General features: G+C 40.5%; 1 protein-coding gene across 1 annotated transcript; it reads left to right on the forward strand.

The window, feature by feature from the left end:
- Window positions 1-3,159: 3,159 nt before the first annotated feature.
- Window positions 3,160-3,609, forward strand: LOC112743083 (uncharacterized). The gene has a single exon (XM_025792307.1). The coding sequence runs from the start codon at window positions 3,160-3,162 to the stop codon at window positions 3,607-3,609; it is 450 nt and encodes a 149-aa protein (XP_025648092.1).
- Window positions 3,610-18,110: the final 14,501 nt, after the last annotated feature.

An 18,110-nucleotide genomic window follows, 5' to 3' on the forward strand; every position in this document is an offset into this window, starting at 1 on the left:
TGTTAAAGTCGTGACATCTGAAGTTCTCAAAGTAACCAGCATCCCAGCAGTCCAGTTCTCGGCGAAATATTTCTAGATCGCCACAACAGATGAGGACGAACCCTTGGTTATCACAGCTAGGTTGGGTAATAGAATTGTGAAAAGGATCATCGTCAACACCAGCACAAACTCAAATATTCTCTTTAGAAATACATTCAATGCTCTGGGGTTGAAGGACCAACACTTAAAACCCCATCTTTCGGGGGTTGTTGGGCTCGGAGATCACTATATCAAACTTGATGGGGCTGTAGACCTCCTTTTCACTATAGGGGAAGGCGTCAATATAAGGACAGTACAGGCCGACTTTGTAGTCCTTCAAGATTCTACAGTCTACAATATAATCTTGGGGAGGAAGATACTCGATGATTTGTGTGTGTTCATCTCAACCAAATCTTTGGTCATGAAGTTCCTGATTGCAGAAAATCGGGTCGCAACGATTCAAGGTGATCAAGTGTCTGCAGTTAAATGTAATAAAGCTAGCCTTACACTTCGAGATAAGGCTAAAGAGTCCAATAGGGTCTTTCTCGTTGACTTAGACTCCCGAATTCAAGAGAATCCGAGGCCAGAGCCTAATGGAGAGCTTGAAAAATTTCAAATCGGGGATAAGCCAGAAAAATACACCATGATCAATAAAGAACTGCCTTACCCCTTGAAATCGAAGCTTCAGAATTTCTTGGGAGGTAACGTAGATTTATTTGCCTAAGAACCTGCCGATATGCCCAAAATATACCATGCATTCATGTCCCATCAACTGGCTATTAATCCCGACTTCAAGCCAGGTGCACAGCGATGTCAGAAGATGTTGCCTGACCAGGCAGCCGAGGTCAAAAGCTAGGTCCAAGGACTATTGGATGCCGGTTTCATCCAAGAATTGACTTATTCCACTTGATTGTCGAATGTGGTGATGGTGAAAAAGTCTAATGGGAAGTGACGAATGTGTGTAGACTACACAAATTTGAACAAAGCCTACCCAAAAGACTATTTCCCTTTACCTAACATAAACAACTTGATCAATTCCTCCTTGGGATATTGGATACTAAGCTTCTTGGATGCTTATAGTGGTTATAACCAAATCCCGATGCACAAAGCTGACGAGGATAAAACAGCTTTCATCACCCCCGAAAGGATTTACTACTATACTATAATGCCTTTTGGTTAAAAAAATGCAGGGCTAACATACCAAAGGTTAATGGCGAAGGTTTTCAAGCAACAGATCAGAAAGAATATGGAAGTCTACATTGATAATATGCTGATAAAAACCAATGAAGATTATGACCTGATCAATGGCCTGAAGGAAGTATTTGACTGCCTCCGACTTTACAGGATGAGGTTGAATCCAGCGAAGTGTGCATTTGGAGTTTGGGGAGGTAAATTCTTAGGATTCTTGGTAACCTAAAGAGGCATAGAGGCCAATCCTGAGAAGTGTCAGGCAATCTTAGACATGTCGAGTCCTCGGAATCTCAAGGAGGTTCAAAGGCTTAAAGGTTGGTTGGCTGCCCTGTCAAGGTTCTTGGAAGCTTCCGCCACTAAGGCCAAACCATTTTTTATTTTGATGAGAAAAGATGTCGACTTTGCTTGGACGGAGGAATGTGAGGCTGCTTTTCAGCATTTTAAAAATTTACTCTCATCCCCTCCTATTTTGGCAAAACCTAAGCACGGCCAGCCTCTGTTCCTATATTTATCTGTGACTGAAGAGACCATGGCTTCAGCCATGGTCTTAGAAGATCAGGATAAACATCAACGTCCAGTGCACTTTGTTAGCAAGGTTCTTCAAGGACTTGAGCTACGATATTCAAAAAATGAAAAACTTGCCTTTACGTTACTTACGTCGGCATGTCGGTTACGCCAATATTTTCAAAGCTACTTAATAATTGTGCGAACAAACCAACCGATCAAGAGGGTTTTGCAAAAACCCAACCTCGTAGGACAGATGATGAATTGGTATATTGAATTGTCCCAATTTGTCATGTGCTATGAACCACGCTCAGCCATCAATCAAGGCTCAAGCGATGGTCGACTTCCTGGCTACGATGACGCACCCTGATTTCGACATACAGATATGAGAGCTTCATCTAGATGGAGCTTCCAATGTCTGGTATGGGAGAGCGGGCCTCATCCTAACCAAAGGAGAAGACGTGGTGATCGAGGCCTCCATTAAATTTGATTTTTCCTATCTCAAATAATCAAGTTGAGTATGAGGCTTTGCTTGCAGGATTGGCACTAGCTCGGGATGTCGAGGCAATGGAGATAACCGTGTTTAGCGACTTACAATTAGTGACCTCCCGAGTTAATGAGGAATTCCAAGCATGGGACCCGTTATTGCAACAATACTTGAAAAAAGTACAACAAGAGGTACAATCTTTCGATTCTTTTTTAATCAAGCATGTACCTAGAGAACAGAATACTCGAGCCATTGTGTTGTCCAAGCTTGCAAGCACTAAGCCTAGTACGAAAAATTACAGTTTGATACAGAAGGTGCTTACAGAGCTTACTATGATGAAACCCAATGTTCCGACCCTTTGTTCATCTACTATCAACATGTGGATGAACCCAATTTGTGAAAATTTAGAACACGAGACTTTGCCCAGTGACCCCAAGGAAGCAAAAAAATTACAGCTTAAAACAACCAAATACACTATGATAAATGGGAAATTATACAAAAGGGGCATGTCCCAACCACTATTGAAATGCTTAAATGACCAGCAAACGATGTATGTGTTGCAGGAAGTTCATGAAGGTTGTTGTGGGAATCACTTAGGAGGGAAATTGTTGGCACAAAAAGTCGTGAGAATAGGATACTACTGGCCGATGCTCATCAAAGATGCCATGGAGTACGTGAAAAAATGTAAAAAGTGTCAGCAAGACAGCAACCTCCACCAGGCGACTCCCCATGAGTATCTGTCATCCCTACGCGGCCATTTGCTAAGTAGGGCTTGGACTTATTGGGACCTTTCCCACAAGGGTCCGGTCAGGTAAAATATCTTATAGTTGCTATAGATCATTTTACCAAGTGGATCGAAGCTGTGCCATTGTCTAGCATAAGCTCCACCCAATGTCGAAAATTCGTCTGGAAAGAAATTATAGTGATGTTCAGAATTCCCGAGTCCATCATCACAGATAATGGGATCTAGTTCACGGACTCGAAATTCCAAGAATTATTGTTCAACGCAGGCGAACGGGAAAGTCGAAGCTGCAAACAAGGTAATTTTTAATGGACTAAAGAAGAGATTGGATGAACATGTTGGTTCTTGGGCTGACGATGTGTGGTCAGTGCTGTGGTCGTACCGAACTACAGTGCACTCCACTACCAATGTGACTTCATTCAGGCTCATCTACGTTGAAGAGGCAGTAATCCCAGTAGAACTTGGAGAGCCAAGCCCGAGAATTCTTCTAGGAACGTCGACAACCCATGAAAGCTTGGACCTAATTGACGAAGTCAGGGGTATGACTAACCTAGCAGAACAATCCCTGAAGCAAAGGGTAGCTAAGAGATGCAACGCAAAAGTCCGGCCTAGGAGTTTCCAAGAAAGGGACTTAGTTTTAAGGAAAGCTGATACCGGGGTAAGTTAGCCCCAAGTTGGAAAGGACCCTTCAGAGTGAAAGAAACGCTGGGGAAAGGAGCATACAAGCTAGAAACTTTGGACGGCACCGAAATGCCAAGAAGCTGGAATAAAACCCACTTAAAAAGGTACTTTTCTTAAGAGATGTTAAGACCTTCGAGAAACTTTTTTTTACTTTGCCAAATAAGGACACTCTTTTCCTAGGGATCTAGGTTTTTGACGAGGCCCCACTTGTATTTAAAAACTTTCTTTGCAATTTTTGTATGAGTGTTTGAATTATTAAAAAGTATTTTCTAAATCCTATGATGAATCTGATGTTACACATGGAAACGTTCCCTCATTCGTTGCAAATCAAAGTCAAACTAAAAGTAAAGTTCGAGGTAAAATGATCTATCAAAAAAGGATATATGATAGACAATAAAATGGTGAAATGCTAACCGTTAATAAGTTAATCCCGAGTATAGCAGGAGCAAATAATGTTAAATCCCGAAGAAATAACGGGAGGAGATACTGCAAAAAGTGTCAAAAATTCCAAAGTACTAACTTCAAAACACTTAGAAAAATAAGAAAAGCAAATTGTATGTAAATTACAATATTGAAACAACCTTCCCATCGACCACCTTCTTGAAAGCGCCAACTTCAGAGACGTCTAAGTCGGGAGCCTTCAATTTGATTTGGTCCAAGATATTCCTCTCGGCATCAAAAGCGCTGTCAATAGCAGCCTGCTCGGCTTCCCTAACTGAAAGATCAAGCTCTTCAATATTTTTCATCAGCTTGGCAACCTGCTTCTTCAAGGCTCCTTCCCTCAAATCGGAAGCAGCTTGGGCTGACTTCAAATTCTTTACTTCATTCTCCAAGGAAGTTTACTTGCTCTGAAGATCGGTAACCGAGCTATTGAGATTCTGGATTTGAGTGGTGGCCTCAGCAATCATTTTATACTTGGAAACGAATTCCAAGCGGAGACTCATGATCTCCACCTCTGCGTCTTGAAATAAGTCGCAGAATGCAGGAACATCCTCTGAACTCAAGGAAGAGTATCCTCCAGAGGTATCTTGGCAAGAAATGCCCTAGTATCTTTATCCATAAAGTGCTGATCCACAAATTCATGAGCTCGGAATCCCTTATCCAGGACATGCCTGAATGCGGTAGGGGAAGAAGCAACAGCATCATCCGGACCAACATTCTTAAGCTTTTTTCTGGCTGGGGAGTTGGTAAAAGAATCCCCCTCCACAATGTGGACCACGGGACCTTGCCCTTCCCCAATTTCTTCGACCCGTCGAGGTTGCGGTTGATGACTGACAATGGCGGAGAAAGAAACCCTATCGCCACCAGCTGTGATTGGAGGCTGCGTTGCCAGCCTCCTCTTCATCTCGAGAATAGCTGTGAGTCCCCTGACCATGTCAACTAGGAAACAAAAATAGAAGGCAACTCGTAAGATGAAGAAATCAAAAATGAAATAAAGGCACAAAAAGTAGGGGGTTTACTGATGGCATTCCGAGCAGCCTGCTCATTTATGAGGATGTCCCTTAGAACTAGTGGATGCTTATTCCACAACATGATGAACAAATTGATACTGTTGAGTTCATTAGCATTCACGCCGAAAAGTCACATTTTTGGCGAGGAAATGTCGTAATTTCAATATAGATTAAATCTTTTGGCACCCTCCAAAATCAGGGAAAAGAGAGTAGTGCCCTCTACCCTTTCAATCTCAAAAATTTTTTCTTTAAATCCGTGATAGGATTCCTCAAATAAAGTAAAAAAATTTCTATTCGAAACACCTCAGAAAGAGAAGAACCCACAACCCTGAGACATAAACGGGACTGTCAAAGTGAAGAAATAAAAAAAAAAAGACCCTAAGGGTAGGTTCAATATCCAAGAACGGGCACAGAAGCTCGAAACCTCGAATAATCGCCCAGGTATTAGGATGAAGCTGCGAAGGGGCACATCCGGCATAAGTCAGAACACCCACTTGAAAGTTGGAAATGGGTAAGTGAACCCCAATCCTGGAAAGGGTCACATACATCCATAACCAGTTCAAGACAGAACCGGTGTGCTCACTTACGTGGCACAAACGGTCCCCAGACCTCAGTACAGAGAAAACATATAAATTACTAATGTCAGAATCGAAAATAATTTGAGCCTCTCGCAAATCGTCCAGCTCTTCTTGTGTAACTGTAGAAGAGGTAGTTTTAATCTCCTCGGATACCCACGAGTAGATGTCCACCTCAAGCTCATTGTTCATCCTCGGATCGGGGGCAGGACGGGGTCTCGGCAAGTTTTCACCGCCACGACTGTTAGTCTCAATAACCTTTTTCCTAGCCATCACCTACAGGGGCACCACCACCACTACGTCACTACCACCACGTTACCAGAAAGCAAAAATCCTAACACTACGAAATCGTTGGCTAACTTAAAGATACGAAACAAAGTCATTTTCCAATCCGTTTCCATTTCCATGGCCATTCCCATTACCATTCCCCTGCTGTCGTTCCATTCTTTCCACCGCTCTATTAGTTGTAGTGACGGAATCACGCACAGCTGTAGCCATTGCATTCATAGATTTTAACAAGGTGGCCGGGTCAAATACCGGCTCGAAACTCGGACTCGATTAACGGGAGCTACGCCTGTTTGCAGACACTGAGGTCTTGTTAACACCAAATTATCAACATTAAGGTGATTAGTCTTAACATATCCAATTTAAGTGGTAACATTTTCAAAATGAATTCTCACATACTGACATGCAAAATGTATCATTAGAGATACCCTAACAGCATGGAAATACACAAGCAGAGCATGCAATGAAGCATGGTCAGTCCATTTCTAGGCTCTACTAAGGATGAACTGCTCTGACACCGTTTGTAATGACCTAACTTCTAGTATAACATGACCAATGCTAGCCGCCAGGCACTACTACACGGCTTTTCCTAGAGACTCTAGATCTTATGTTAAACATATAGATATGAGCCTTGGTGCACGAAAATTGCAACCACACTTTGTAATTCCGCACAACTAACCAACAAGTGCACTGGGTCGTCCAAATAATACCTTACGTGAGTAAGAGTCGATCCCACGGAGATTGCCCGCTTGAAGCAAGCTATGGTTATCTTATTATTCTTAGTCAGGAGATCAATAGTAATTCTCAGTTTTAATTGCAAAAAGTAAAAGAGCATGAAATAAATACTTGTTATGCAGTAATGGAGAATAGGTTGGAGTTTTGGAGATGCTCTGTCTTCTGAATCTCTGTTTTCCTACTATCTTCTTCTTCACGCACGCAAGGCTCCTTCTATGGCAAACTGTATGTTGGTGGATCACCGTTGTCAATGGCTACCATCCGTCCTCTCAGTGAAAAAGGTCCATATACATGGCTAATCATCTGTCGGTTCTCATTTGTGTTGGAATAGGATCCATTGATCCTTTTGCGTCTGTCACTACGCCCAACATTTATGAGTTTGAAGCTCGTCACAGTCATCCCTTCCCAGATCCTACTCAGAATACCACAGACAAGGTTTAGACTTTTCGGATCTCAGGAATGCTGCCAATAGATTCTAGCTTATACCACGAAGACTCTGATCTCAAGGGTTTGAATGCTCTGTTGTCAAGAGAGGCAATCAAACTCATGAACCAGAAGCCCAAGAGATACTCATTCAATATAAAGTAGAACGGAAGTGGTTGTCAGGCACGCGTTCATAAGTTGAGAATGATGATGAGTGTCACGGATCATCACATTCATCATGGTTAAGCACAAATGAATATCTTAGAACAGAAATAAGCGTGATTGAATAGAGGCAGAAGTAATTGTATTAATTCATTGAGACACAGCAGAGCTCCTCACCCCCAACCATGAAGTTTAGAGACTCATGCCGTAGAAGTCATGAGGTACAAAATAAATCTCTAAAAGTTGTTTTTATACTCAACTAGTAACCTAGGTTTACAGAAATTGAGTAAGCTAAGATAGATAGTGCAGAAATCCACTTCTGGGGCCTACTTGGTGTGTGTTCGGACTGAGCAATAAAATATTCATGTGTAGAGACTTTTCTTGGAGTTAAACGCCAGGTTGGTGCCTATTTCTGACGTTTAATTCCAGCTTTTATGCCAGTTCTGGCGTTTAACGCCAGAATAGGGTAGAAAGTTGGCGTTAAACGCCAGTTTGCATGATCTTAACTTGGACAAAGTATGGACTATTATATATTGCTGGAAAGCCCTGGATGTCTACTTTCCAACGCCATTGAGAGTGCGCCAATTAGGCTTCTGTAGCTCTAGAAAATCCATTTCGAGTGCAGGGAGGTCAGAATCCAACAGCATCTGCAGTCCTTTTTCAGCCTCTGAATCAGATTTTTGCTCAGGTCCCTCAATTTCAGCCAGAAAGTACCTGAAATCATAGAAAAACACACAAACTTATAGTAAAGTCCAGAAATGTGATTTTTGCATAAAAACTAATAAAAATATACTAAAAAGTAGCTAAATCCTACTAAAAACTGTATGAAAGTACCCCCAAAAAGCGTATAAAATATCCGCTCATCACAACACCAAACTTAGATAAATAAAATAGGATAGAGAGAGAAGATCAAGAGGCAATAACATCTCAGAGTTTTATATGAAGCTCAACTTCTCATTAGATGAGCGGGACTAATAGCTTTTTGCTTCTGAACAATTTTGGCATCTCAACTTATCCTTTAAAGTTCAGAATGATTGGCAACTATAGGAACTCAGAATTCAGATAGTGTTATTGATTCTCCTAGTTTAGTATGTTGATTCTTGAACACAACTACTTTATGAGTCTTGGCCGTGGCTCTAACCACTTTGTTTTCCAGTATTACCACCGGATACATAAATGCCACAGACACATAACTGGGTGAACCTTTTCAGATTGTGACTCAGCTTTGCTAAAGTCCCCAATTAGAGGTGTCCAGAGTTCTTAAGCACACTCTTTTTTCTTTGAATCATGACTTTAACCACTCAGTCTCAAGTTTCTCACTTGGACTTACATGCCACAAGCACATGGTTAGGGACAGCTTGATTTAGCCGCTTAGGCCAGGATTTTATTCCTTTAGGCCCTCCTATCCATTAATGCTCAAAGCCTTGGATCCTTTTTACCCTTGCCTTTTGGTTTAAAGGGCGATTGGCTTTTTTTGCTTGCTTTTTCTTTTTCTTTTATTTTTTTTCGCAAACTTTGTTTTTCACTGCTTTTTCTTGCTTCAAAAATCAATTTTATGATTTTTCAGATTATCAATAATATTTCTCTTTTTCCATCATTCTTTCAAGAGCCAACAATTTTAACATTCATAAACTTCACTATCAAAAATTATGCACTGTTCAAGCATTCATTCAGAAGACAAAAAGTATTATCACCACATATAAATAATTTGAATTTTTCTTATTAAGAACTCGAAAAAAAATTGCCTCCTTATTCTAAAAAAAATATGCTATTTTATTCATGTTCAATGATGATGAGAAAAATAAATCATAGCTTACTTGGAGATAATAAAAATAAAAATAAAGATACTAATTACTACTATTCATGTGACTCCTAAGGTAGATCTCTAATAGCAAAAGTTATCACAGAGTTAAGATTAGGACTCAACAACCTTTATTTTGGGAGATGGATGCTCCTTCAATCTGTGGGGTGTCTGGTCCCTCAAGGGAGAGTCTCTGGCGCTTCAGCTCCTGCAGTTCATGCCCTTGCTTCTCCTGTTCCTTAAGCAGTTTGCAGAGCATGCTATTTTGATTTTGCTGTTCTTCTTTCATTTGATCCATAGCTTCTTGCAGCTTGGTGATAGATGCTTCTAGGCGGGTCTAGTAGTCAATTTGATGGATTTCTGGGAGAAACTCATGCGCCCTCCTTTTGATGGAGTTATCTTACACTTGTTGCCCTTCCATTGACTTCTTGGTGATTGGGTGGTCGACTGGGATGAACTCACCTACTCCCATCTTTACCCCCGCGTCTTTACATAGCAGAAAAATCAAGCTTGAGTAAGCCAATTTGGCTTCAGTGGAGTTCTTATTTGCAATTTTGTAAAGCTCACAAGAAATCATATGATGAATCTCCACTTCGTTTCCCAGCATAATGCAGTGAATCATCACTGCTCTTTTGACAGTGACCTCAGAGCGGTTGCTGGTGGGCAATATGGAACGCCCAATAAAATCCAGCCAGCCCCTAGCAACTGGTTTGAGATCCCCTCTCTTGAGTTGGTTTGGGACACCCTTTGTGTTGGTTATCCACTTGGTTCCAGGGATGCATATGTCCTCTAGAACTTGGTCCAAGCGCCTATCTAATCTCACCATCCTCCTGTTAAAGGATTCTGGGTCGTCTTGTAGTTGAGGCAGCTTGAAGATCTCTCTTATTTTGTCAAGGTGGAAGTAAATAATCTTCCCTCTGACCATAGTTCGAAAGGTATAGAAGGCGGTTCCAGTCATTCTCTACTTATCTGTTTGCCACAGATTTGAGTAGAATTTCTGAACCATGTTTCTTCCCACCTTTGTCTCAGGATTAGCTAGAATTTCCCAGCCTCTGTTTCGAATCTGTTCTTGGATTTCCGGATATTCGTCTTCTTTCAGATAGAATTTAACTTCCAGGATCACTGACCTCAGACCCATTATTTTGTGGTAATGGTCTGCATGTTCTTTGGTTAAGAACTTCTCTTGATTCCAAAGTGGTTTTGGAATATTCTCTTTCTTGCCTCTTGAAGTGGTTTGTTTTCCCTTAGGAGCCATGATCTTAGTGAGTCTTAGCTTAGTGATCACGAAAAACACACCAAACTTAGAGGTTTGCTTGTCCTCAAGCAAAAGAAAGGAAAGGAGAGGAAGAGAAGGAGAGCCAAATTCGAGATGTGGAGGAGAGGGGGTGGCCGAATGTGAATTTAAAAGGGAGGGGGTGGGTTCAAAAATTTTGAAAAAGATATAATAGAAGATGTGATTTGTAAAAGATAAGTATGATAGGAAAGGGATGCAATTTTAAAATTGAAAAGATATGAGAGAGATTTGAAAAAGATAATCCTAAATTTGAAAAGATAGTATGATGAGTTGAAAAAGATTTGAAAAGAAATTAAAAAGATATATGAGTTTTGAAAAAGATTTGAAAAGAAGTTGAAGAAGAATGAAGAAAGATTTTTAGGATTAAGAATTTTTTGAAATTGAAATTGAAAGATGAGAATTTGTAACATGTTCATGCAAGAAATTATGGCGTCCATTCTGGCATTTAACGCCCACTTGTTGCTTCTTTTGGGCGTTTAACGCCCGGCCAGGTACTCTGGCTGGCGTTAAATGCTAGGAAACTTTTGTCACTGGGCGTTTTTCTAAACGCCCAGGAGGCTGCAGTTCTGGTGTTAAACACCCAGAATGGTACACATTCTGGCATTTAACGCCCAGAAAGATATCTTCACTGGAGTTAAATGCCCAGAATGGTGCCCATTCTGGCGTTTAACGCCCAAAATACCCCTTACTGGCGTTTTCTTGCCAGTGAGCTCTTTTTCTCTGTGATTCCTCTGCCTTATGTCCTGAATCTTCATCTCTCTGGATTATTCACTAAAATGTATTATCTAAAATAAAATTAAATTACAAATAATATAAACTCATGGCTGGGTTGCTCCCAGCAAGCACTTCTTTATTGTCTTTAGCTGGACCTTACTGAGCTTTAATCTAGTCTCAGTCTTGAGCATTCTTGCTCAACATTGCCTTCAAGATAGTGCTTGACTCTCTGTCCATTAACAATGAACTTTTTGTCAGAGTCAATATCTTGAAGCTCTACATATCCATATGGTGACACACTTGTAATCACATATGGTCCCCTCCACTGGGATTTTAATTTTCTAGGGAATAATCTGAGCCTAGAGTTAAATAACAGAACCTTCTGTCCTGGTTCAAAGACTCTAGATGACAATTTTCTGTCATGCCACCTTTTTGCTTTCTCTTTGTAAATCTTAGCATTTTCGAAAGCATTGAGTCTGAACTCTTCTAGCTCATTCAGCTGGAGCAATCTTTTCTCTCCAGCTAATTTAGCATCAAGGTTTAGGAATCTAGTTGCCCAGTAGGCCTTATGCTCCAGTTCCACGGGCAGATGACAGGCCTTACCATAAACAAGCTGGTATGGAGAAGTTCCTATAGGAGTCTTGAATGTTGTTTTGTATGCCCACAGAGCATCATCCAAGCTCTATGCCCAATCCCTTCGATGGGCATTTACAGTCCATTCCAGGATTCTTTTTAGTTCTCTATTAGAGACTTTAGCTTGCCCATTTGTCTGTGGATGATATGGAGTTGCTACCCTGTGGCTAACTCCATATCGGACCATAGCGGAGTAAAGCTGTTTGTTGCAGAAATGAGTGCCCCCATCACTGATTAGCACTCTAGGGACACCAAATCTGCTGAAGATATGTTTCTAGAGGAACTTCAGCACTGTCTTAGTATCATTAGTGGGTGTTGCAATTGCCTCCACCCATTTAGATACATAATCTACTGCCACCAGAATGTAAGTGTTTGAGTATGATGGTGGGAAAGGCCCCATGAAGTCAATACCCCATACATCAAACAACTCAATTTCTAAGATCCCTTGCTGAGGCATGGCATAACCGTGAGGCAGATTACTAGCTCTCTAGCAACTGTCATAGTTACGTACAAACTCTCGGGAGTCTCTATAGAGGGTAGGCCAGTAGAAGCCACATTGGAGGACTTTTGTTGCTGTTCGCTCACTTCCGAAATGTCCTCCATATTGTGATCCATGGAAATGCCATAGGATCTTCTGTGCCTCTTCTCTAGGTACACATCTACGGATTATTCCGTCTGCACATCTCTTAAAGAGATATGGTTCATCCCACAGGTAGTACTTTGCACCAGAAATTAATTTCTTTGTTTGCTGCCTGCTGTACTCTTTGGGTATGAATCTTACAGCCTTATAGTTTGCAATGTCTGCAAACTATGGTGTTTCCTGAATGGCAAAGAGTTGCTCATCCGTAAAGGTTTCAGAGATCTTAGTAGGGGGGAGGGACGCCCCTTCTACTGGTTCTAACCGAGACAGGTGATCTGCTACTTGGTTCTCTGTCCTTTTTCTGTCTCTTATTTCTATATCAAACTCTTGCAGAAGCAACACCCATCTTATGAGCCTGGGTTTTGAATCCTGCTTTGTGAGTAGATATTTAAGAATAGCATGATCAGTGTACACAATCACTTTTGATCCTACTAAATAGGATCTAAACTTGTCAATGACATAAACCACTACAAGCAGTTCCTTTTCTGTGGTTGTGTAATTCTTCTGTGCATCATTTAGAACACAGCTAGCATAATAAATGACATGCAGAAGCTTATCATGCTTCTGTCCCAATACTGCACCAATGGCATGGTCACTGGCATCACACATCAGTTCGAATGGTAATGTCCAGTCTGGTGCAGAAATGACTGGTGCTGTGACCAACTTAGCTTTTAGAGTCTCAAACGCCTGCAGACACTCTGTGTCAAATATAAATGGCGTGTCAGCAGCTAGCAGAGTACTTAGGGGTTTTGCAATTTTTGAAAAATCCTTTATAAACCTCCTATAGAATCCTGCATGCCCCAGAAAGCTACCTCCTATAGAATCCTGCATGCCCCAAAAAGCTTCTGATTGCCTTAACATTGGCAGGTGGTGGTAATTTTTCAATTATCTCTACTTTAGCTTGATCCACCTCTATTCCCTTGTTCGAAATTTTGTGCCCAAGAACGATCCCTTCAGTCACCATAAAGTGACATTTTTCCCAGTTTAAAACTAGGTTAGTCTCTTGGCACCTTTTCAGAACAAGTGTTAGATGATCAAGACAGGAGCTGAATGAGTCTCCATATACTGAGAAGTCATCCATGAAGACTTCCAGAAATTTTTCCACCATATCAGGGAAGATAGAGAGCATGCACCTCTGAAAGGTTGCAGGTGCATTGCACAGACCAAAAGGCATCCTTCTGTAGGCAAACACTCCAGATAGACATGTGAATGCTGTTTTCTCTTGATCCTGAGGGTCTACTGCAATTTGGTTATAGCCTGAATAGCCATCCAAAAAGCAGTAATAGTCATGACCTGCTAGTCTTTCTAGCATCTGGTCTATGAATGGTAAAGGAAAATGATCCTTTCTGGTAGCTGTATTGAGCCTTCTGTAGTCAATACACATACGCCACCCTGTAACTGTTCTTGTAGGAACCAGTTCATTCTTTTCATTATGAACCACTGTCATGCCTCCCTTTTTGGGTACAACTTGGACAGGGCTCACCCAAGGGCTATCAGAAATAGGATAAATAATCCCAGCCTCTAGTAATTTAGTGACCTCTTTCTGCACCACCTCCTTCATGGCTGGATTCAGCTGCCTTTGTGGTTGGACCACTGGCTTGGCATTATCCTCCAAGAGGATCTTGTGCATGCATCTGGCTAGGCTAATGCTCTTAAGATCACTTATGGACCACTCAAGAGCTGTCTTGTGTGTCCTTAGCACCTGAATTAGTGCTTTCTCTTCTTGTGGCTCTAAAGCAGAGCTTATGATCACAGGAAAAGTGTCACCTTCTCCCAGAAATGCATATTTCAGGGATGGTGGTAGTGGTTTGAGCTCGGGTTTAAGAGGTTTCTCCTCTTCCTGAGGAGTTTTCAGAGGTTCTTTTGTTTCCTCTGGTTCCTCCAGATCAGGCTGAACATCTTTAAAGATGTCCTCTAGCTCTGATTCGAGACTCTCAGCCATATTGATCTCCTCTACCAGGGATTCAATAATATCAACGCTCATACAGTCTTTTGATGAGTCTGGGTACTTCATTGCCTCAACAGCATTCAGCCTAAACTCATCCTCATTGACTCTCAGGGTCACTTCCCCTTTTTGGACGTCAATGAGGGTTCGTCCAGTTGCTAGGAAAAGTCTTCCTAGAATGAGAGTTGCACTCTTGTGCTCCTCAATTTCCAGCACTACAAAGTCAGTGGGAAATGCAAATGGCCCAACTGTGACAATCATGTCCTCAATCACGCCTGATGGATATTTAATGGAGCCATCAGCAAGTTGAAGACAGATCCGTGTTGGTTTGACCTCTTCAATCAAACCAAGCTTTCTGATAGTGGATGCAGGGATTAGGTTGATGCTTGCCCCAAGATCACATAGAGTTGTCTTGGTGCAAGCCCCTTCCAATGTGCATGGTATCATAAAACTCCCAGGATCCTTAAGCTTCTCTGGTAAGCTTTTTAGGATGACTGCACTGCATTCTTTAGTGAGAAAAACTTTTTCATTTTCTCTCCAATCCTTCTTATGACTTAAGATCTCTTTCATGAACTTAGCATAAGAGGGTATTTGCTCAAGTGCCTCTACAAACGGAATCTTTATTTCAAGAAATTTGGTAACTATCTAAGGCTCTTAAATCCTGAATCTAATGCTACTCAACACTTCGATTTCTGTCTCACTACAATTCACTTTCTACCTCTTCCAACCCTCCATAACACCGTGGAACAACCTTCAGCGTCACTTCCGCCAGCATGAGGGATCTCTCAGTTTCACACACATACAAAGCATACAAGGAAAGAACAATTATGGATAGCAAGTAAAACATATAGGACAAGTAGTAGTTAAGTACAGATAAATAATTAGGCAAACAAATACAAATGCATACTGAAACAAATCATACAAATGCACATGATGCATGCCTATCCTGGCCGTGAGCTCATGTGTCAGTTATACTGTCAGAACCCGACACATTTCGATAGCTAACCCGGATGTCGTCTCTCATCTGCGCATCTCCAGGAGGCATAACATCGGGGGATTAGTGCCCTACCATCTTCTCCTGGAGGCATACACCAGGGGGAATAAATCGGGGGATCAGTGCCCTACCACCTTGCAGACAGAAAGCGAGAATGTGAGGGAAAACGTCAGGGATTAGTCCCCTACCACCTTCCTCACATCCCACAAAACACAAACACTAGGAATGCGGGGGAATAATTCGAGGGATTAGCGCCCTACTACCTTTCCCACATCTAATACAACACAATCACAGAGAATTCGGGGGGAAAAAGATCGAGGGATTAGCGCCCTACTGCCCTTCCCACATCCAACACATCAATATCATCACAACTCATTAATCTCCTCTCATTCAATGTTACCAACACTTCATTAATTTCATTATCATTTCACGACTCCTTCTCAACATCCTCTCAACTTATTTAACAGACCCATCCTCACTCTAAGACTTAAAAAACTTACTAACGGACCTTAAACAAGTGTAAAGGAGGTTTGGAAAGTAGATGATTGACTTAACATTCAAAAATCTCATTTTTGGCGAGTCCGCGTACGCGAGGTTTCAAAACAGGGGGAGTACTCGCGTCGTGTGCATACTCTCGCGTACACGACTTTTCAAAATTGGGTTCCGTGTACGCAGGCCTTGCCCCGCGTGCGTGAGATTACAAAACAGTGAGCATAGCTTGCGTCGCGCGTGCAGGTCCTATAGGCGACACTCCTTTTTGCCCCAAAAGTTGTTAAGTCATTAAAAATCGGTTTTATACACCTAACTTCCGATGTTTATAACTTTCTCTACAAAACTCCGATTTTCACAAACTTTAAACCGTTTTGAAGCTCTTGAGATTATCTTTAATTTGAAATATATTTCATTCAAATCCAAAATATGAGGCTCAAGTTATGATCCACCAAAGTATGTTAAAAATCTATTTTTACCAAAAGAGTTCAAAACCGCTATTTTCCAAACTCTCAATTTCAAAACCAATGTTCACACCTTAAAACAACTTCAAATACACTCAAAGCAATTCTCTATCCATTTTATTCCTTCCATAACCTCCCAATACTCAATTTTATCAATTTTTGCCCCACAATTAATAGCCAACAACAACATAATTTATTAATAATTCATATTACCACATCTCCACATTCATTGCTCAAACTTATAATTCTCATCATCATACACATTCTACATTGCAATCTCACCAACCATCATCAAGACTCATATCACTTCAATATTATCAATAATTTTTCATACAATTCAATATATATATATATATATATATATATATTAACTCCATCATACATATCATGCATCAACTTTATATATAAACTTCACCCACACTACTCACCACACTCATAGGTACATATAATCCATCAAGTTCAACAATTCTAGAGTTAAATAAGCTTCATATATCACTCAAATAACAAGATAAAGATAGAAAATCATCACTGAATTTACATATTACAAAATTAAGCACAAAATTACCACAAACTGGCTTATATGAACACCAAATCAAGCACAAACATATTCTAACTATTCCTAACCCTTACTTCTTATGTAATTCAGTTATTAAACCTTTCACACACTAGAAAATGTGCACACAAGGACAAAAACACACTTGGTGGTGGTGAGTTTCGTTTTTGGCCTAAAGTGTCACAAAACGTTGAAATTCAACCACTTTGAGCTCGAATCTCTCTAACTCCTTAGGCGTGCCTATGGGTGCTTCAAGATAAGTTCTCTATACATGGAGGAGAGTAAGAATTCATTGTGGCTACTATTTTTAAAAAAAATAAAAAAGGAAAGGAGAAAGAACAAGAGTTTACATTGCCGAAATTTCGATATAAACACAAGAATTAGCGAAAATAGGAAAGGATTTGTGTTTGTATGATTGAGCACTTGAAGAACACATAAAGAACAATGGAATAAGAGTTGAAATAGGGGTTGGACAGAGAACAAATGCAAAAATTTTCTCTCTTTTCTCTCAAGAATTCGGTTAAAAGAGTGTAAAAATGTGTAAAGTGTTTTGGAATTTTGTGGTCAATGCTTCCTTAAATGAAAAATTAAAGTCTTGCTGAATTTATGATGATAAACGAGGCTGAAATTTTTGTGGTCAAAGGCTGGGCTTAATGAAGAAGGGGCGTGAAAACGAGGAAGCTTGGTCAGCACTTGCGTGTCGAACTTATCCACAGTTGACCGCAATTAGTCACTCGAGGTTAAAAACACAGCAAAAGGGGTGAAAGGTTGAGATAGTCTTGACCCAGAGGCTGAGAAGGAGAGATAAGTTACTTGGGTGAAAAGTAAGAAGATTTGAGATTTCTAGGAGTGATTTGCAAAATACTAGTTAGAAATTTGGTTCGGAGTAAATTTTACTACATGGTAAAATAATTAATGGCTAAGATTTATTATTAAAGAAATAAATCATGAATGGATGTCTAATATTAATCTTGGGACACAATTACCAAGGTAAAAATTATTTTTACTACTGGTTTCGAAGTTTTGGGTTAAAAGAGATTTTCTTGGCGCACGCAAAACCGTCACTAAAAGTGAATTTTCGGCTCAAAAAGTCTCTAATGAGAAAAATAAACCAATGGTAAGCTAATATTTATTATTTATTAGTTAAACTTGACTTAGGAAGATTAAGGGTTAGTTACCATAGTTATCAGAATCGAACTGGTAATCAACTCGGTCACACAACCGGATCACCAGAAGATTGGTTCAATCGGTGGGTCACTAATTAAACCGATTGATGCAGTCTAATTAAATATAAATATAAAATTATAAAGAAATAAGCTTAAAATTAAA

This window comes from Arachis hypogaea, chromosome 14, assembly GCF_003086295.3.
Source record: "Arachis hypogaea cultivar Tifrunner chromosome 14, arahy.Tifrunner.gnm2.J5K5, whole genome shotgun sequence".
NCBI lineage: Eukaryota > Viridiplantae > Streptophyta > Magnoliopsida > Fabales > Fabaceae > Arachis > Arachis hypogaea.